General features: G+C 46.9%; 1 protein-coding gene across 1 annotated transcript in view; it reads right to left on the minus strand.

Annotated features, from left to right (window-relative positions):
• The window catches only part of LOC135896651 (trithorax group protein osa-like), a 238164-nt gene that overhangs the window by 96649 nt on the left and 120124 nt on the right, over positions 1-21391 (minus strand). The window contains exon 4 of the mRNA XM_065425128.2: positions 13795-14089. Coding sequence (XP_065281200.2) covers positions 13795-14089 — 295 coding nt within the window. The remainder of the gene's footprint in view (positions 1-13794; positions 14090-21391) is intronic.

Here is a 21391-nt window from a genome sequence, read left to right on the forward strand (position 1 = left end):
CGCGTTTGCTGTGAGATCTCGGCGCCAGTGCCGACCCGTTCATGTCCTGTATAATGACCTGTATATAGTGTATAAAGTCCCTTTTGTTATTCTCATCGACGCCTGGCTCGGAGTCTTCGCTACCAACGCTCTGTCACAAAACGGGTGACGAGCGCTACGGGACCACAAAGTCGTAATCGTGGTGCAGCGGTGCAAAGTCGTAACAATTTACAGAAATTACGTCCGGGTGCCTCAGGATTCGCTTCTCTTGTTTCTATTATACATAAAAGAAATTACTGAAAGTGTGACATGACACATTAGGCCATCTTGAGCTGACTGTGTTTTCTACAAAGCAACTAATACAACGGTTGAGTATGGCACAAAAGCTGCTACAGCTGTTGCCGAGCGATACTGTAAGCTTATAAGGCCCAGTGTCGCAAATACTCCAAAGGCAACTCAAGCAGAGGTGAGATTTCTGCGAGAGAAATGGGAGCGTAATAGTAAAAAGGGGTAAATTCTATAGCTGCCGTTGAAGCACTCAGCAAGTGCGCTGCGAGCTCTTTTCCTCGGTCACTTCATTTCCGCAAGAATCCACTTTTCCTGTGACGGCCACCCATGGCGGGAGGTTGTTCTCTGCTCTTCGCCGTTTAAAGACGTGGGTGCGATCGCAAATAAGCGAAGGGTGCCTGACTCGGTTGGCCTCCTGACAATTGAATAGGAAGATTATTATTGACACTCAAAAATGTATCAATTGTTTAGCAAGGAAAGATGGCGGAAAAGGCGCTTAGAGTTTCTAGTCTGAATGACTTGCATAGGTTTGAGTGAGTGAACCCACGTCATGGGCTTTGTGGTGGTGATGAATAATAAACTAGTTATTTCTTAGTTAGGTTTTTCCCACTTGTGTACAAATGTTCACTTTTTATTAGCTGGTGTTGTATTTTCACAAAAATTGACAAGTGAGTAATTATGTGGCACCGCTGAAGTTACGGGTGTCCCGTCTTCGTTTTTTTAATTTGGCTTTGTGAGACTCGAAGGCCTGTTCTACTTGAACGAAAGTACGTTTTGTGCCACCTTGAGAAATATTGTGGTGTGCTTTGTTTACTCTTCTAAAGCCATCTGACGACCTGCTCTTCATTATCCTAAAGGAAAGAGGAGCACTCAACCATGCACGGGCACAAGCATGTCTTCATTACTTTCTTGTGTCTGTGTCTGTTTGAGCGTGCTTACTTCGCTGTGAAATGTCCGTATCAACTAGCCAAATAAGCTATTTTAATGTTCTACAATAAACATAACTCTCTGAATGGGTTTCATTGGAACTTGGAATAGTGGTGCCGGCGTGGATTTCTTAACGAAAAACTAAAGAGCCAATGCAGGCAATGAAATCACTGAGAACACCATTCTGAGGCGTAGAACAATGAAGTCAACAAGTGAAGCAATTGGAAACCATACTAAGAAACATCGAATTTCGCATACGTTCTCAGCCGTATATTTAACAGCGCAAGGAACTGTATCCGACCCAGCCGGAAAGGCCTAGGATCTTAACTAAACTAAACAGCCTGAACTGCCCTTTCCACCCACCATGATTCGCTGGAAATCAACGCAATTTATTATGGGGTACACATAAGAAACACTTGTTTCTCAAGTTAAAAATGGTGGTGTTTCATGCTCGTCGTAATAGTATTTGCTAGGACTTTGGAGCGGTTATCGATAGTTTTGAGATGTGGCAGTCCATACACTTAAATATAAAATGGAAATATAACTTCCAAGGGGAAATTGCTGCATGTTAAAGATATTGTTCACAATGCCCAAAAACAAGAAACACGCGGAAAACAAAAAAGCAGAAAGTAGTTCGCAACTTCCAAATAATTCGAGAATTAGGATATGCCTAAGTTAAGCTTAGCCATTCATCTAGACAGATTCGAGGTCTTCGACAGTGGTCTTTGGTGTACGTGCGCGTTAATTCACTTTAAATATAGTTTGCCGGCCTGACCAAGTGCCCAGCCCAAGCACTTGTTCTTCTGCCGTAGTCACCTGGCAGCTTCGCTATGGGCCTTGAGAAATGATCCTAGAAAAAAATGTCTCGAGCATTTGAACAAGCCACAAGCAAGCACGGGAAAATGTAATGCCTAACTGGCACGTAGAAATAATCCGGGAAATGAAAATGAACGGACGTGCAACAGTGCGTTCTTGCCTTCTGGCGAACAAAAAGATCTTGCCCTTCGGATCCCGTGACTGCTGTACAACCTCCCGCGTGTCCCCATTTCTCGCCCTTCGCTTACAGTAAAAACAAGGCTGAATTTCTACCGTTCTTCTCATCGCTCCCTACATGACCACGAATGTGGCAGTGTCGATACCTGTACATTGGCCAACTGTTTGCTCCTGTTAAAATGGTGGCAACGAGTGGTGTTGAGGGCCAGTCTCGTGCAAACGAAAGTGATCGTCACTGGCGCCTCCACGCGGAACACGTGCATGCAGCGGGAAGTTGCAATTTTCGTAAATTTTCCATGTCCGCTTACGGGGTCTCGCTCTACTCATTTAGGCAAACATATTAATTACTTTCCCCAATCTTCCTTGGCTTCAATGTCTGTTCTCTACATATAGCTACAGATAATATAGTCCCTCGTATCGCCTTATTGTCCTCCGTCATTACGTGTTCCTAACAAGAAATTCTGTGGTACAGCGTGAGGGAGGGAGGAGGGACGCAAGAAAAACCAGGACAAGCGCTTATTGCCAAATGAAATTTTATTGCCTGGTGCAAGGTGTTATATGTTGTTGCGGTGAAGAGAAGGAAGAAGTTGATTTAGACTAGAGGAATACGAAGTCTGGCAGTTGCCTAAACGCCATATACATCAGTTGTAAATATACTGTATTTTACACTCGTGGGCCTCTTCCTTCCTGCAACATTTTGGTAGAAGGTGCGGGGTACAATCACGGAACTTCGCAGCGGACGTCATCTACCTGCCGCCACAATGGCAAATCGACCGACACAAGCGACAACGCCTCAGCAGCCCTTGCCAACGGTCATCCTCACTCGTCCGCGGGAGCCGGGGGCATTTTGTGGCACGGACAACGCCGACGTCTAGGACAGGCTTACAATATACGAGCGAGTGTGTGACAACAACAGGTGGGATCCAACAATGATGCTAGCAAACGTGATATTTCATATGAGAGGAACTGCGAAGCAATGATACGACACACATGAAGCTGACCTAACGAGCTGGGATGTCTGCAAAGAAAAAAATGCGAGCCCTGTTTGGCAGCAAGGTTTGGGTACGGGCTAGTTGGTATTCCATGGTATCAATCGTCACTTACAGCGCATGCATGGACGAGGGACAAAAAAGAACGACGAAGACAAGCGCTCACTTCCAACAGATTTTTATTATGAGAAACATACATAAATATACTGGGACACCAAGACAAAAGCGCCCCCTACAAAGCAACAACCCGACATGAGTATGCATTAAAAATTCATGACCTAAGATTAACGAGAGCGCATGTGCGATCTCAGAAAAACCAGTTCTTTGTCAGTTAATGCAATTGATGGCTTGCTAACTGAGTCACCATCGGCATTCGCTGCTGCTTCGATGATAAGTCTGATGCATTCATTAGAATGCCTCGCTAACATAGCGGTTTCTTCGAAAAGCGGGATACAGCCGCATTGTGCGCAATGAACACCTAGAAACCCTTCACGCCCTTTGCGCACTTTATTGCTGTGTATAATTGTTTTTCTGCGCTCGCACACGCGCTCTCGTTCATTTTATGTCATGAATTTTTAATGCATACTCATGTCGGGTTGCTGCTCTGTAGGGGACGCTTTTGTCTTGGTGTCCCAGTATACTATGTATGTTGCTCATAATAAAAATCAGTTGGATGTCAGCGCTTGTCTTCGTCGTCCTTTTTTGTCCCTCGTCCATGCGTGCGCTGTAAGTGACGATTGATACTGTTTGGCAGACCTGTCGGTCGTCAGCTGGCGTCAGGTGGTCGTCAGACGTCAACAGAATCCTATGTCGTATACATACAGGATGTGCTGGCCCTCTGTCGCAAGACTGATAACAACATGACCGAGGCAGGCAAGATTGGTCACATACTGAAAGGTATTGCAGACGATGCCTTCAATATCCTTATGTGTATGGATTATGCCACTGTGGATGCAATTATAAAGGACTGCCGGCGCTTCGAACAAGCGAAGGGCCACCGCGTCGCTCAAACTTTCGACAAATTGCCCAATACCACCGCGACACCTTCTTGCGAAGAGCCGCCACGGTTCGTTCAGCCGACAGGACCGGAAGATGTAACGCGCATCGTTCGGCGTGAGCTTGAGGCCATGGCTCCGACTCCAGTTTGTTACGACTATCGGGAAAGCGTGCCCACTATCTCCTTTATACAAGCGGTCGTTCGGTAGGAAATAGCAAGTTTGAGCATTCCATCTCTCTGCTTGGTCCGCCGTACAAACACCTACCCGATTTCTCCGGCCGCTCGCTCCCAGACGCAAAGCTTTCCGCCACTCCGTCGCAACCCAGCTGACTGACACACAGCGGATGATAAACCCATCTGTTTTAATTGTTCCGGCATTGAACACATCGCCCGTCATTGCCGCAACCTCTGGTCGTCGCCTCCTCGGCGGTTGTCTCCGAGTCACTGCCGCCAATTGCCAAACAATCGTACTTTCTCGCTCTACACGCCGACTAGGAACATCAACGACGACAGTGCTCCACGAAGATCCAGCCGCTCTCCGTCTCCGCAAGGCCGTAGGTCCCAATCGCTTCTCGTTCACCGCTCTTCTTCCCCTTCTGCAACCGGTCGCTTCGCTACGGCAAACTAGGCGGTGCAGCTCCCGGAGGTGAAGCTCCCAGCCCACAAATCCTCTGTTGACCCTGCCTACCTGTGAAAACCTACTGGACATTGAAGTTGGTGGCGTTTCTGTTAGATCTCTCGTTAATACAGGAGCGCAGCTTTCAGTTATGAGCGCTGCTCTCCGCCGAAGGCTCAAAAAGGTTCTGACACCCGCCGTACCGTGCACTGTACGAGTCGCCGACGGGAGTACTTCACCTGTCCTTGGAATGTGCACAGCATGTGTGACCATTGGGGGCCATTATAACGTTGTTCTATTTATCGTCCTTGAACACTGTCCACACTACCCAATTCTCGGCCTCGACATCCTTTCGAAACACTCTGCCCAAATTGACTGCTCCACAGGTGTTGTACAGTTGGATCTGCCGCTTCCTGCCGCTTCCTGCCGACGCAACAACTTGTGCTCCACACCGCTTATGTGCTGCTGAATTTGCAAGGCTGTCTCCACAAGCGGCTACAAATTTCCTCCTGACGTTCTGTCCTCCCGTACCTCATGGCGAGTTCGTCGTGTCGCCCCTTACTGACGTGGTTTTGTCGCGCAATATTGCCCTACGGAGCACCCTAATCCAGATCTACGAAAACTGCGCTCGCATGCCCATCCTCAATTTTGGATTTTCGTAGCATTTCTGCCACACGGTATCGCCATAGCGCATATCACTCCTTTGGAAGAACTTGAGATTTCTTCTTTGACCCCTGAATCGTTCCTCAGTACCAACGGACCTTTGTCACCCACTCCTTTGTACTCGACGCCTGCGGACGATGTTTCTAAGATGATCACCCCTGACCTTCCTTCCGAGCAAACAACAGCTCTTTGTCATCTCCTGGCATCTTATCGGGAAATCTTTGATTTGAACGACCGTCCACTTGGTCAGACATCTGTTGTCACGCATCGCATCAACACCGGTGACGCCTGCCCCATTCAAAGGCGGCCATATCGTGTCTCCGCAACAGAAAGGGCCATCATACAGAAAGAGGTAGACAGGATGAGGCACAAGGACATCATTGAACCTTCCAGTAGCCCGTGGGCAGCACCGGTTGTCTTAGTAAAAAAAGAGAGAACTCGTGGCGCTCCTGCGTTGACTACCGTGACCTCAACAGGATACCAAAAAAGGATGCTTATCTGCTGCATCGCATTGATGACCCCCTTGACTGCCTTCACGGATCCAAATAGTTTTCACCAATAGACCTCCACTCCGGCTATTGGCAGATTAGCGTTGATGAGATGGACCGCTAGAAAACCGCCTTCGTCACACCGGAGGGTCTGTACCAATTTAAAGTCCTGCCCTTTGTATTATGCAATGCGCCAGCTACATTTGAGCGCATGATGGACTCTCTCTCTGGCGCGGCTTGAAATGATTTACACGCCTCTGTTACCTCGACGATGCGATTGTGTTTTTGCTTAATTTTGAGAGCCACCTGCGGCGCCTCACAACCATACTCTCCGTGTTTCGCAGGTTTGGCCTCCAGCTAAGCTCCTCGAAGTGCCATTTCGGTCGCCGTGAAATTAACATGCTCAGCCACCTCGCAAATGCAGCCGGAATCCATCCTGATCCACAGAAAGTTCACGCCATGCGAAATTTTCCTGTACCTTGTTCCACAAACGATGTCCGTAGTTTTCTGGGCTTATGCTCATATTTGCTGTGATTTGTGAAAAATTTTGCCGACATCGCTCACCCTCCAACTGACTTTCTTAAGGCGTATTTTTCTCTTGGGGAGCACTACACGAGAAAGACTTCTCTATCCTGATTGAGAGGTTTACAACATCCCCGATTCTGTCACACTTGGATCCTTCTGCGCCCAGTGAAGTACGAACTGACGCGAGTGGTCATGGCATCGGCGCTGTCCTCGCTCAGCTTCAACAGGCCCAAGACCGTGTCATCGCTTACGCTAGCTGCCTTCTTTCCATGTCCGAGCGAAATTACTCCATTACTGAGAGCGAATGTCTCGAGCTCGTATGGGCGGTCGCGAAATTTCGACCGTACCTATTCGGTCGGAGCTTCCACGTCGTAACCGATCATCGCGCCCTCTGCTGGCTCTCCTGTTTGAAGGACCCAAGTGTACGACTTGCTTTGTTGGGCATTGCGTCTACAAGAATATGCATTTTCTATTATGTAGAAGTCAGGGCGCTTGCATAAAGACGCTGACTGCCTGTCCCGCAATCCCGTGGATCAACCGGAGGATACCGGTGCAGACTCGGACATCAGTGTTCTATGCCTCTCCGGCTTCCTCCATATTGGCGACGAACAGCGTAAAGATCCTGTTTTTCGAACACCTATGAAACGCCTAAGCTCCTCGCCCAATGACCCGTCCCCCCGGATGTTCACCTTGCGCGATGGAACTTTATAACGTCATAGCGTTCGTCCCGACTGCCCGGAGCTCCTCCTAGTCGTTCCCAAGCACTTTCGACTCGCCGTACTCCAGCAAATTCACGACGCTCCTACCACTGGACATCTGGGCATCACTCGTACTTACGACCGCCTGTGGCGCCGTTTCTTCTGGCCCGGCATTTATCGCCCTGTGCGCCGTTATGTCGCTTCTTGCGACCTGTGTCAGCGCCGGAAGACGCCTGCGATGCCTCCCGCTGGTTTGCTTCAACCCATTGATATACCTACAGAGCCCTTCTTCCGTGTGGGCCTCGACCTTCTTGGTCCCTTTCCAATTACCATCAAAGGAAACAAATGGATTGCTGTAGTGGCCGAAGATGCCACGAGATATGCCATCGCACGAGCGCTGCCAACCAGCTGTGCTACAGATGTCGCCGACTTCTTACTGTACGACGTCATCCTGCACCACGGCGCCCCTCGTCAGTTGCTGACCGATCGCGGACTCTACTTTCTATCGAAGGTCGTCGATGATCTGCTTCGTCCTGTTCTACAGAACACCAGATGGCTACCGCGTACCACCCTCAAACGAACGGCCTCACCGTGCGACTCAACCGCACACTAACTGAAATGCTGGCCATGTACGTTTCTGACGATCACCGCGACTGGGACGTCGCTTTACTATATATAACTTTCGTATACAACTCGTCCCGTCACGACACTGTCGGATTTTCACCATTTTACCTTTTGTAGGGCCGCGACCACACCTTGTCCTTTGGCACGTTGCTACCTTCCGCAGTACAATTACCCAGCACTGGTTACGCTCGCGATGCTATTGACTTAGCCGCCCAGGCCCGAGATGTCGCCCGTCATCGCCTCACAGTCTCGCAAGCTTCTCAAAAGCGACGCTACGGCCTTCGGCACCGAGACCACCATTTTTCACCGGGTTCCCTTGTCCTTCTCTGGACGCCTTCACGTCGCGTCGACTTGTCGGAAAAACTACTTTTCCGCTCTTCTGGTCCGTACCAGATCTTACACCAACTGTTGGACGTAACATATGAGATCGCCGCAGTCGGTAAGCCTTCAGTGCCTCCCAACGTCACCAACGATGTTGTTCACGTCGCCAGGGTCAAGCCCTATGTCCCCCCACTAAGTGAGGCTCTATAACTTGCACCGGGAAGGAGCTACCCCGCCGGGAGGGTGATGTTACGGTGAAGGGAAGGAAGAAGTTGATTTAGACTAGAGGAAGACGAAGTCTGGCAGTTGGCTGAACGCCGTATACACCAGTTGTAAATATTCTATATTTGACACTCGTGGGCCTGCTTTCTTCCTGCAATAATATTAAAAAACAGAGGGATAACGACGTTTGGCAGCAGTGCGTGTGGGTTGTACAACACTCACCAGTCATTTTTCTGTACAGGTGCACTCTTGCTCGGCGCGATCCATCGGCTTTTGCGTGGCTGAAACTGCGCAAGGAAGGCAGTTACCTCACGAGGACAGGCGCCGTTTTCGTCGGCTATCTCCGCACTGCTATCCCCCAGGATCAGCTAGTGTACGTCGACGTCCCCGCGCCTGCGCTGTGACCCGCCAAGCTACTGGACGCTGCCTATATATACTGAGTGCCCTGTGTATTTCCTCCAGTTTGGCAGCAGTGCGTGTGGGTTCTACAACACTCACCAGTCATTTTTCTGTACAGGTAAGATCGTATTACCTTTTCAAGTTCTGCCATTGTTGCTGCATGCACTGCTGCCAAACAGGAGTAACATTGTTTCCCTTGAATATTTGGTCATGGCAAGCGGGAGGGATCTGGCTAAAGCATTCGAGGATTTCAAACGTGAAATCCGTGCTTAACTTCGCTCCTTCAAACAAAGTGTGGAACATTTCAGTGAAAGCTGTGACAGTGTCAATGCGCTCACCTTGGAAATGAAGACGTTACGAGGAGAACTTGTCGCAACGCGAAACAGCAACGAAAGACTCGCTGCTGAAAATAACTACAGACGAAAATTGAAGAATCGGAGCAGTACTCACGGCCGAACAACCTTGAAAAAAAAAAAAAAGGTGTGCCTGATGAGGGAGAGCCTTTTGACACTGTCCAAAATATTTGTGTAGCCGTGGGTGAGCCGTTGGCACGTGATGAGGTTGACATTTTCCACAGAGGTGGAACAAATAAGACTGGCGTAAAGAACATTGTGGTACGTTTTGTGCAGCGGGACAAGCGAAATTCTGTGCTGGCCTAGGCGAAGAAGGCACGCCTATCTACGACAGCACATGGCTTTAGGACAACTGGCCCTATATACGTCAACGAGCACCGAACAAGGCAGGGCAAGTAGTTACTGGGAGCCGCAAATTGAAAAAGAAAGAAACCGAGAAGTAGGATGGAAATTCGTTTGGACGCGTGGCGGAAAAACCTTCGAAAGGAAATCAGAATCATCAGACATGTTAAAGATTGCCTGCCGAGAAGATCTGGGTAAAATGCAACCTTAAGGTTGGCGTTGATATAACATTTGTTTTTTGGATATAACCTAACAGTCATGGCTGCCATGGCAGAATGTAGATACTATGAAATTGAAAACTTCAACACTGACGTGTCATCTACTTACTTCATTGCATTCCATTTAAACGCTCGTAGCATTAAAAATAACATGAACAGCTTACGCATGTTTTTCGATAGCCTATCGATAAAATTTGATGCCATATGGTTCACAGAATCCTGGCTTTCTGCAAACGATAACGCACCAAATATACCAGGATATAATTATCACGGAATTACGCGGTCCACTAACCGTGGAGGAGGTATATCTCTGTACAGCAAAAATTGTATTGCTTGTGATGTTGTTGATGAACTAACTTGTATTAAAGCCAATGTAGAGTGTCTAGTAGTAAGACTTACGAATGTTGTTATTGCAGCAGTTTATAGGCCACATTTAGGACTTAAGTCCGAATTCTTTGAGTTCATGGAAACTTTGCTGCCTAGTCTACATTCAATGCGCACATCATTTTTAGAAATGGGCGATGTGAACATCAATATGCTCAGTGGTGACGCATCCAGTGAACATTTTCAAAACACCCTTCGTACTTTTGCCTGCGCAAATCTGATTACGTTTCCTACGCGTATAACTCGAACCAGCGCCACACTTCATGATATCAGTATCGCCAGCGTTCCTTGCGACCAGTACTTAACAGGTGATTTTTCCCTTGATATTAGTCATCATCTCCCGATTTTCACGTTTATACCAGTAGGTCCAAAAAGGCACAAAAATAACAACCCAAGTTATCGCGACATTAACTCCGCTTCGCTCAATAATTTTTATTCTGATACAGAACTGATAGCATGGGACAATGTTTACGCCGAAAGTGATCCCGGTCAGGCCTACCATATCTCTATCAAGAAAATCATAGCCTGCTATGAAAAACATTTCCCTTTGATACATAACACAAAACGAAGCAAAAGAATACGCAAGCCTTGGATTACAAGCAGCTTGCATAAAAGAATAAAAGCCAAAGGCAAAATGTACCATAGATTCGTTCAATCACGTGATGCTGCCTTTCTCACAGAATTCAAATCATATCGTAATAAATTAAACGCTGATTTAAAAAAGGCTAAGATCTCCTTCTATCAGTCCCTGTTTGCTAAAATATACAACAGTCAAAGAAAATTATGGTAGGAGATCCATAATTTGTCTAATAACTATAATGTTCAGTGCTCAATTAATATTGCAGCTTTTCCTCACGGCAAGACGGATGACGACGCCCTAACAGAAATGAACGAATTTTTTTCCACCGTTGGCTACTACTTGCCTCCGAAGAGCTATAGTGATTGTACTAAAACGCCACAGTTTGCACGTACAATACTGGCTAATTCAATTATTCTTTCACCGGTTACCGAACCAGAAGTCACAAATTTCATTTCCAGAAATAAAAACAACGTCGCCGCCGGGTTGGATGGCCTGAGCGCTGTAGCTATTAAGCATGTGGCGTGTATTATAGCCTTACTGCTGACATTCATAATTAATCAAATGTTAGAGACTGGTATATTTCCCTCTGACCTTAAACTGGCACGTATAACCCCTGTTCACAAAGGTGGAGCCGTCAGTGTTATAGCAAACTGCTGACCAATATCTGTTATGCCCATCTTGTCCGAAGTTTTCGAGAATGTCATTGATACACGGCTCAAAAACTTTCTCACTAAATACGGCGTTGGGAATGATTCACAATATGGCTTCCAGAAAGGGAAATCTACCGAAATGGCGCTATTACTAATCAAGAATGAAATTATTAGCAACATAGAAAACAGACTTTTTACTGTGGGATTGTTCATTGATTTAAGAAAAGCATTTGATGGTGTAAATCATAATATTCTGCTGTCAAAACTGCATGACTATGGCGTACGTGGCGTTGCCCATGATCTCATAAAGAGATATCTTTACAATAGGAAACAGTGTGTGAAAGTCGATGGCTTGTCATCTCCGACTACTGTGGTAAAGCATGGAGTGCCTCAGTGGTCGATTCTAGGGCCCTTATTGTTTTACTTTATATCAATGACTTATGTGATGCGCCTAATTCTGCCAAACTGGTCATGTATGCTGATGATACTAATATTTTCTTTTCCGCACCAACTTTAGCCCACCTAAACACAATAAACAATTGCCTAATTAACCTTGAACAGTGGTTGAACTCTAACAGATTAGCCTTAAATATTAAAAAAAACTAAATATAATATTTTTAAACCTCTCAACAAACAAAGCGATTTCGAGCTCACCCTAAACTTTCAAGGAATGGCCCTGCAACGCGTTGCATCTGAAAAGTTTTGGGGGGTTTGGTTCGAAGAAACAATGTCTTGGAACATGCACGTTACTAAGCTCACGATTGAATTAGGCAAAGCAGTTGGTTGCCTCTACAGACTGAGGGAATTAATTCCAATTAGACTAAAGAATGCAATATATTATGCTAATTTTTACTCACGTCTTTCATATTGCAGTTTAGTTTGGGGCACTACAACAACCACCAACTATAATAAACTGGAGCGGCTCCAAAACAAGGTATTAAGAATCTTTGAGAACTTTAATTAACACCCCACCCTATTACCCACTGGTCATTTATTAAGCATAGTATGCTTAAAGCGTCTAAGTTATATGACTATAAACTATCTCTCTATATGTATAAAAATAAACTCCCACACAATACAGAACATTCCCCGTATGACTACAGCATACGTAACAGGCTAATACTAGTGCCGCGTACACGTACAAATTACGGTAGATCTAGGCTGGATTACTGCATACCAAGGGACGTATTCTGAAACGTTCGCCGCGGCGAATTTTTCGCACTGGCCACGCCTCCGCCGTTGCGGCGCGCTCTGAATGGCTGCTTTGACAAAACCGGAAATTCACTTGCGCCACATGAATTTCCGGTTTTGTCAAAGCAGCCATTCAGAGCGCGCCGCAACGGCGGAGGCGTGGCCAGTGCGAAAGCTTCGCCGCGGCGAACGTTTCAGAATACGTCCCCAACACTATACAACCTCATAAAGAATCACATTAATTTCAGTGCCCCACTCGGCACGTTTAAATCGGAGGTGCATGATTACCTGATAAAACAATTAACTTTCTCTCTTTTCCCCTGGCTGCTAGATTTCCTGCACTGTTTATGCATTCTGTGATAGTGTCCAGCTTGTATGCTGCATCTGTATGAAACAAGTTCATTTCTTCTTCATAATGTCTGTATGTATTTACAATTGTTCGAATTTGTGAAATCAACTGCCTGCTGCTCTCTGTAGGCACCTAGGTCCCGTCAAGCTGTCTGGGACAGCTTTTTGCCTGGGGGCCCCCAACTAGTGTGTTGGAAATAAAGTGGATTCTGATTCTGAAAAATACATATGTAAAAAACAAACAATGCGGATGAAAAAAAAATGAAGAAAAAACCAAAAAGAAAAGCAATTTGCAGATGTCACCACCGTTCACTGTTCTCGCCGCCCTTGCCTAAGAATACTAACTCCCTTCGTAACAAGGCCAGGGATGACTTGTTTGTGCACAGACATTCTTCACGTGCTATTCTAGACGATTCTATGATTATGCGCGTTCGATAATCCCTGTGTGTGAAGATTACTTCTGTTTTTCCAAACAGAGGGGTGCAACCGCATGCACTACCGTGCAGGGCTAAGAAACCTTCTTTTCCATTTTGAACATTATTCGCATGTTCACGCAGACAATCGTTCAGACACCTGCCTGTCTGACCTACGTGGCATGCGCCGCATTTCAAAGGGATTGTGTGCCGCCTGCACACAATACACGTAACGGTTGCGGTGCCTGAACTCACACTGGGCTGCTTGTTTTTTTGAGAGGGGTGCTTTTCCTTGATAACGAACAAAGCTTGTGTGAGGTACCATACACTAAAATGTACCACGCAATCTAAAATGAAAAACCAGCCAGGCCTACCCATCACCCTTCTCTGAAGAGCTCGCAATTTTTGGCGTCTTTTGTTTAACGATGCCCTTCATGACGCCAAAATTATGAAAACACAACGTCACCTCTATGTATCATTCGCACTTAATTCGAAAGCTGCCGTCCATTCAATAGGCGTAAAAGCTGTCTAAGCGCAAGCGTCGCGTTGCTCAAGTCTCAAGCTGCACTCGCACCGGCGTACTCACCTTGAGGCTTTTCAGGATTTACGTCGGGGTACTTTGGGTTATCGGGCGCCGGTGGTACGAAGGAGTCCAGCGGCTTCTCGGGCGTCTTAACCTCCGGCACGTACGGTATCTGTTCCGCAGGGATGACCGGATCTCTTGGCAGGCAGTCGGCGCCCGTGCACTCCGCCCCGAGAGGCGGCAGCAAGATGACCGGCTTTTCTTTGCGATGACGACAGGGACAGTCATCGACGTCCTTCGTTTTTTCCTGTGGCACCAATTCAGCGTCGTTCGAGCCACCCGGTCCTTCCTTGAGAATCTGCAATCGGAGTTTCAGTGGCTATTGGCTAATAGACACAACTTTATTGCTGCTTTTATGGCCGCAATAAGGAGTGTATACAAACGTAACAAAAATAGAATGAAAAAAGGTAGAGTTGACTGTAGTATACTGTATTGGAGTTTGCTAGTAATGGTAACAGATTTTCGCTTTGCTCTCTCCGATAATTTCGCGCTTTTTCCCATAACCCTATTTATTTATTTGTTTATTAATTTATTTATTCATTCATTTATTTATTTTACGATCAGGCGCACAGAGCTTTAGAGAGGGGAGTAGGTACATAAATTAACCAAACAAAACATCAAATGTAATAACATCTACAACATTAATAACCTCTACAAAACATATGGGGAGGCAATTTTAGGCTAACGCAACATTAGGTTCGAATAAAGATGCAATGCGAAGTACAGCGTATAAAAAAAAACATTTCACGCGTCATCAAACACGTGACTGTGTATGACCGGACAATATAGGTAATGGTCAGAAATGAAAACTATATCAGCCGGTAGAGGGTTCCTGTAATTAGGAGTGCATGGGACGCAAGAATAAAAAAAAAGATACGTTAGGCTGTCTTACAAAAACGAAGCGAATATTTCCGTTGTCATAGAGCTTTGTTACCGATATTGCTCTAATGTTCTATCACAGACCAATCATCTACGCAATGAATGCGTATTTTAATGGTACCACACTGATTCAAAACTAGCACCACACGAATGCAAGATTTATGCAATTCCTCATGGATTCGCTCGGATGGACAACCGCAACTTAAAACAGTTGCAGTTCATGCACAGTTTCAGTTTGTGTGGGGGGAGCAAAACGGCGCAGGCGACGAGTATTTTTATTGTCTGTGTGATCAATTTCGTGTCATGTGAGCATTCTAATTGCACTCATCTTATGCCTACAAACGCTTGCTTCCAAGTGCTGAAGGATTACAAACTTGCCCGGAATGCTGCTCTCATTATTCTACAGGGTCCTTCGCCGTGGTTGCTTAGTGGATTTGGCCTTGCGCTGCTAAGCACGAGATCGCGGGGTCGAATCCCGGTCGCCGTGCCCGCACTTCGATGCGGGCGAAATGAGAAAACGCCCGTGTACCGATAATTGGGTGCACGTTAAAAAAAAACCACACGTGACAAAAATAAATTCGGAATCCCCCACGGCTTTGGCACGTATGAGCGCTGAACCTTATTTCGATGTGGTAGACTGATGGGCTGGCTCATATGGCATCATGTACAGTGCATGTAGCGCTCCCCTTGTTCCCTCCCCTCCTTCCTAGTTTGCGCCAAGCGACCGTACTTATGATCTACTCAGCATCATGTAGCGCAAGCGAGACTGGCAAAGCGACAGAAAGACGGGGGGGACGCCGCTAGTGTTATTGGTGTCAGATCCAAAGGTATTTTTCTGAGGACCTAATAACAAAACAAAAACGAAAAATAATGCGTTGCAAGTGTGTAATATTTTACTAAGTATAACATTTCTGCGATACCTTAGGGCTAATTCACGCGAAAGTTAAAGAGCTAGAAAGTATATATTGACGCGTGTACTTATCTTTATCGAGCGACACGTTTTGCCGCCTAGCAAATGTTATCGCACAGCGCGGGACGCGCCTGCATTTATCCGAAGTTTCTGGAAAGTTGTCGATGCTTCTATCCGCTTTCTGTTGTCGCCGAACCTTGTGTTATCTGATTTCATCGCTTGACGCGAATGGTGTGGAACATTGTAGAAGGCATGCGGGTCCCAACGATTAGTCTGGAACATTCGACGACTGCTCTATAAAAGCCGACGCGCTTGACCCGCTGATGAGATTTTCGACGATCGCCGAGCGTGTTCGCCGCTTTCGTTGTGCTATAAGTGTAGCCTGTTTTGTGGGCACAGGTTCGCCCAATAAAAGCTAGTTTTGTATTCCACCGTACTGCTTCTTTCTTCACCGTCACTACCACGTGACAATATTGGGCGCTCAATTGAAAACACAATTACGAAACGAAAAAAGGCAGTCAGCAATATAACAAGCACTTCAGACGGCGTTGGTTCTGTGATAAGTAAGCTTGCACTATTCGAATCCTAGTGGCATGATCGGTCGGCGATAAAAGTGGCAAGGATGAGAAGTGCACTTGAATGACTCCCAAGAGAAGTCTCATAGGAAATATCTCATGTTTATTGTTGCTCTTTCTTTATTGCCTTTCTGCCAGCCGAAGCAGCCAACAAATCAGAAATACAAACATGAAAAGTGCCCCTTCAAAATTTACTTTGCATATTCCTTCATAAAAGCAATATCTCACATGAGATTTCTCGATTATATTTATTTGCGTGCGTCGACAGCGAACAAAGCCTTGACCAAAGCGGTAGCTTGGGCTAACTGGTGTTATCCTAAACAGCAGCTAAATGCAAAGTACGGACATACAAAAAAACGATTTGTCGATTTCCATGTGTTAAGATAGGAGCTTCCAAACGATTGCTTTCTCCTAAACAACCTTTATTGTGATAGCAATTATATGGACACTCGAGGCACATTTCTGCCATCCACATCGGCGCTGCCTTGAGGTTCGGCGTAAAGTCCAATGGCGATAAACTAGTCGCCACGCGCCGTATGCCGTGTGTGCGAGTGAAGGCGTGCGACGGTAAGCCGGTCATCGCGGCTCCATCTCGCGCACGCAATGGACCAGAGCGGGCAGGAAGCGCCCGTCGTGCACGGGCGCATTCTACGTCTGGCGGCTGTATCTTGAACGTCATCTGCGACGCTGATGAGAGCGGCTGCTCGAAGGTCAATTCACTCGCTGCTGCTGCCGCGGTTCCTCACTGAAGCGTTTTGACAATGAGTTCCCGCAGTCATCGAGTGAGATGTGTCCATATTTGTTTCAACGCGCGCGACACTATGCTTGTAAATTTAGTTAGTATGGCTACGTTTACAAGTTTATACGACCGATGTATAGTAATTAGCTATCGCAATCGATGCTTCCCCCTTTGGGTGAAACTGCCACTTTTTTTTCTCGGCCAGCACTACACCAATATTGATTGTTTGTCGCATTTAAAGGAACACGTGGTGAAAAGGACATAGTGTCAATTTATTTAACAATGTTGTTGAAAAAACTGGCAAATTGTTAAGTTAGTTAGAAACAATCATGCTTACAACTTTGTAGCCCAGCAAAAGAAAACGTAAAATAAATTTGTAAACTGCATCTAATAATACATATAAAGCGAACGAGACTGACATGTAATTCAGTGCTCTGAAAAACACCACTACAAATGCGATTCACAGAAAGATCATGTCTGCTTTTTGTGCAGAGCAACGCGTTTGTAAACGCCATGCTTCTTTTTAGTGGCACAAGCACCGAGTGACACTCTTCTTTTTTGTGCAGCACTTCCGCTTCGCCAACAGAGACGATGGGGAGGAAGTTCAAAATAAATAAGAAGAAAATAGAAAGAAAACACTGCAGTATAAAGTTCGTGGGTTTCATTATGGATACCTTATCACGGCATAATTCTCGTTACAAGTTGAGTTACTGAAGTGTCTGCAATAGGTAGAAATGACTAGAAATCAGTGAGACGACCGGGGACGAAAAAAAAAATCAGAAAGATAGAAAAAAAGTAGTGCAGTACAAAATCCTCGGGTTTCATCATGGTGTCATGTAGTAGTGACGGAAAGAACACAGTAGCAATACTGTGAATGGACGAAACTAACTTTTATTGGGCGAACCTTTGCCCACAAAAACAGGCTACACTTAAAGCATAGCGACAGCGGCGAAGACAGCCGGCCATCATCAAAAATCTGCTCTGCCGGTCAAGCGCGTCGGCTTTTATACACAATTCATAGAAGATTCCAGAGTAATCGATGGTGCCGGCGTGTCTTACAAAAACTTCTACACAATTTGCGTCGCATATGCAATCAGATTACACAAACTTCGGTGACAATAGAATCATCGATAACATTCTGGAAACTTGCGATAGAGGCGGGCGCGTCCTACGCTGAGCGATAACATTTCTTAGACGATGAAAGGCGCTCACCCGGAAAAGATAAACAAGTCGACGTGTCAATGTATTCCCCTCCAAAAGCGTCGTCCCGACGCTACAAACATGACAGGAGAGCTAAACACAAAAGGAAACTATCAAAAAAACAACCTCCAAAGTGACAATGTTCAAAAAACTAAAGTCCAAGAGTCAGCTACGCAAAATCCCTAAGTTCATTAGCGCTGCTAGAACGGCTTAAGTCACACAACGTGTACTATTTCAGGTCGTGAGCGGCGCCGCTGTGATAGTGAAATGCCGTCTGGTACGACATCATAGTAGAGCGCGCCAATGTGTCGGATTATCTTGTAGGCTCCGAGGTAGTGGCGTAAAAGCTTCTCGCTAAGTCCTCGCCAGCGTATTGGTGCCCAAACCCGAACGCGGTCGCCGGGCTGGTACCCGACGTAGCGCCTTCGCAAATTGAAGTGTCGGCTATTGGGCCTCTGGTGATTCTTGATTCGCAGGCGGGCGAGCTGTCGGGCTTCTTCAGTGCGCTGGAGATAGTTGGCGAGGTCAAGATTCTCTTCTTCGGTGACGTGCGGCAGCATAGCATCGAGAGTCGTCATCGTATTCCTGCCGTAAACCAGCTTGAACGGCGCGATCTGTGTTTTTTCTTGCACCGCTGTGTTGTACGCGAAGGTGACGCATGGTTACGTATGGTTACGTATGGTTACGTATGGTTACGCATGGTTACGTATGGTTACGTATGACGTCGACGTACATTGCTAGCATGTCGGCGTGGGCCTTATTCAGGCGCTCCGTAAGACGATTCGTCTTCAGGTGGTAGGCAGTTGTCCCCCCGTGGCTTGTCTGACTGCATTGCAGAATGGCTCGGGTAAACTCCCTTGTAAAGTCCGTTCCTCTGTCGGTGATCTGGACTTCTGGGGCGCCATGTCACAGCAGGATGTTCTCGACGAAGCATTTCGCCACTTCGGCTGCGCTACCTTTCGGCAGAGCTTTCATTTGAGCAAAGCGGGTGAGGTAGTCAGTAGCTACAACGATCCACTTATCTCCGGATGTTGACGTCGGAAAGGGTCCTAACAAGTCCTTCCCGATCTGCTGAAATGATCGGCAAGGAGGCTCGATCAGCTGTGGTAATCCCGCTGCCCTAGTCGTTGGTGTCTTTCGTCGCTGACATTCTAGGCATGTCTTGATGTAACGGGCGACGTTGGCGGTCAGGCGCCTCCAGTTATACTTTTCCTGTATCCTCGATAGCGTCCAGGAGAATCCAAGGTGCTCAGCGATCTGATCGTCATGTAGGGTGGCATTACTTCTGGGTGCAGCGCTGAGAGAGCAAGAAGGTAGTTGGCGCGAACTGGTGAAAAGTTTTTCTTTACGAGTAGGATGTTTTTTAGCGAGAACGAAGACAATACTCACTTCAATGCTCTAGGGAAAATGTCATACTCGACGAGGCTTTGTAGCTCCGGGTCTGCTCGTTGCTGTTCAGCAAAGTCTTCCGCGCTTATTATTCCAAGGAAAGCGTCATCATCCTCCTTATCTTACGGTGGCGGATCAATGGGGGCGCGTAATAGGCAATCAGCATCAGAGCGTTTTGTCCGGGCTTGTAGGTTACAGTGACATAATATTCTTGCAGTCTGAGCCTCGACCGCGCCAGCCGTCCTGATCGGTCCTTTATATTCGCTAGCCAACACAATGCTATATGGTCGCTGACGACTCTGAATAGCCTGGCATATAGGTAAGGGCGAAATTTAGCTGTAGCCCAAATGACGGCGAGGCATTCCTTTTCGGTCGTAGCACAATTGCCTTCCGCTTTTGACAGCGACCGGCTAGCGTAAGCCATTGTTGTTCATGTCCGTCTTTCCTCCGGACTAGGACGGCACCGACGCCTAACTACAGTGTGGATTTCTGTATGCGTGTCCTCGTCGAAGTGCGCAAGTACCGGTGACAATTGCATGCCTCGTTGGAGTTTTTGAAATGCCTCGGCCTGTGGCGTTTTCCGCTAGAACTCGACGTCACGTTTAATTATATGTGTCAGTGGCTCAGCGATGCGTGAACAGTCCTTGACAAAGCGCCTATAGTAGGCACACATGCGAAGGAATCTAAGCACTCCCTTCCTGCCGATGGGCTGCTGGAACTTTGCGATGGCAGCTGTCTTCTGCGGGTCGGGGCTGACTCCAGATTTGCTGATGACATGGCCCAGAAACAGAAGCTCACCGTAACCGAAGCAGCACTTTTCCGACTTCACAATGAGCCCTGATGAGTTGATGGCCTCTAGTACTGTCGCAAGCCGCTTCAGGTGATCGTCAAAATTTGAGGCGAAGACGGCGACGTCATACAAGTAAACAAACAGATCTTCCACTTCAATTCGGCTAACACCATGTCCATGACGCGCTGGAACGTTAAGCGACCGAGCACAGTCCCAATGACATAACCTTGAACTTGTAGAGGCCGTCTGGCGTGATGAAGGCGGCCTTTTCGCGATCTCTTCCGTCGACTTCTATTTGCCAGTAGCCAGACTTGAGATCCGTCGACGAGAAGTATTTAGCGTTCCAGAGCCGATCCCATGCGTCGTCTATCCGCGGGAAGGGGTATACGTCCGTCTTAGTGATCTTGTCCAGTCGACGATAATCGCCGCAGAAACGTAGGGTCAGTCGTTTTTCTTTACCAAGACAACAGGAGATGCCCACCGGCTTTTGGACGGCTGGATTTTGTCGTCGTGCAGCGTTTTGTCGACTTATTGTCTTAAAGGTTCACGTTCTGGCGTCGAAACTTGGTAAGGGCTCTGGCGAAGTGGTCGAGCGCACTGTTCGCACTTTGCGATGCTTGGCGACTGGTGTTTGTCGAATCCTCGATGACGTCGGAAAGCAGCCTTTGTATCGTCGGAGTAGAATTCTCAGTTCTTGCTGCTTAAGCATGGCGAGACTTAGAATAATGTCGATGTCTGTCTCGGGAAATATGGTCGTCGGGGTCGATGCGGCAGAATCCGAGAGGACAGACGCATTGCTGGCTTCCACAATTTCCTCGATGTATGCGATCGTCGTGTCCTTGTTGGTGTGCTTGAAGTCCTGGCTGATGTTTGTCAGCATCAATTTTCCTTTTCCTCAGTGCAGTCGAGCGATCCCTCTTGGGGCGGAAATTTCACGGTTGGAAAATAGACATTGCTCGCCCTCGATGAGGCGTTTTACGTTTACAATGCCAGAGCGAAGTAGGTAGCTCACTTGCTCTTCGAGCCCACTTAAGCCATGATGACTATTGTATCCTTCTTTATTGTTTCAGTTTCGTTTCTTTCAGCGTACATATTGTCATCGTCATGCAATATGTTTT

This window comes from Dermacentor albipictus, chromosome 8, assembly GCF_038994185.2.
Source record: "Dermacentor albipictus isolate Rhodes 1998 colony chromosome 8, USDA_Dalb.pri_finalv2, whole genome shotgun sequence".
NCBI classification, from domain to species: domain Eukaryota; kingdom Metazoa; phylum Arthropoda; class Arachnida; order Ixodida; family Ixodidae; genus Dermacentor; species Dermacentor albipictus.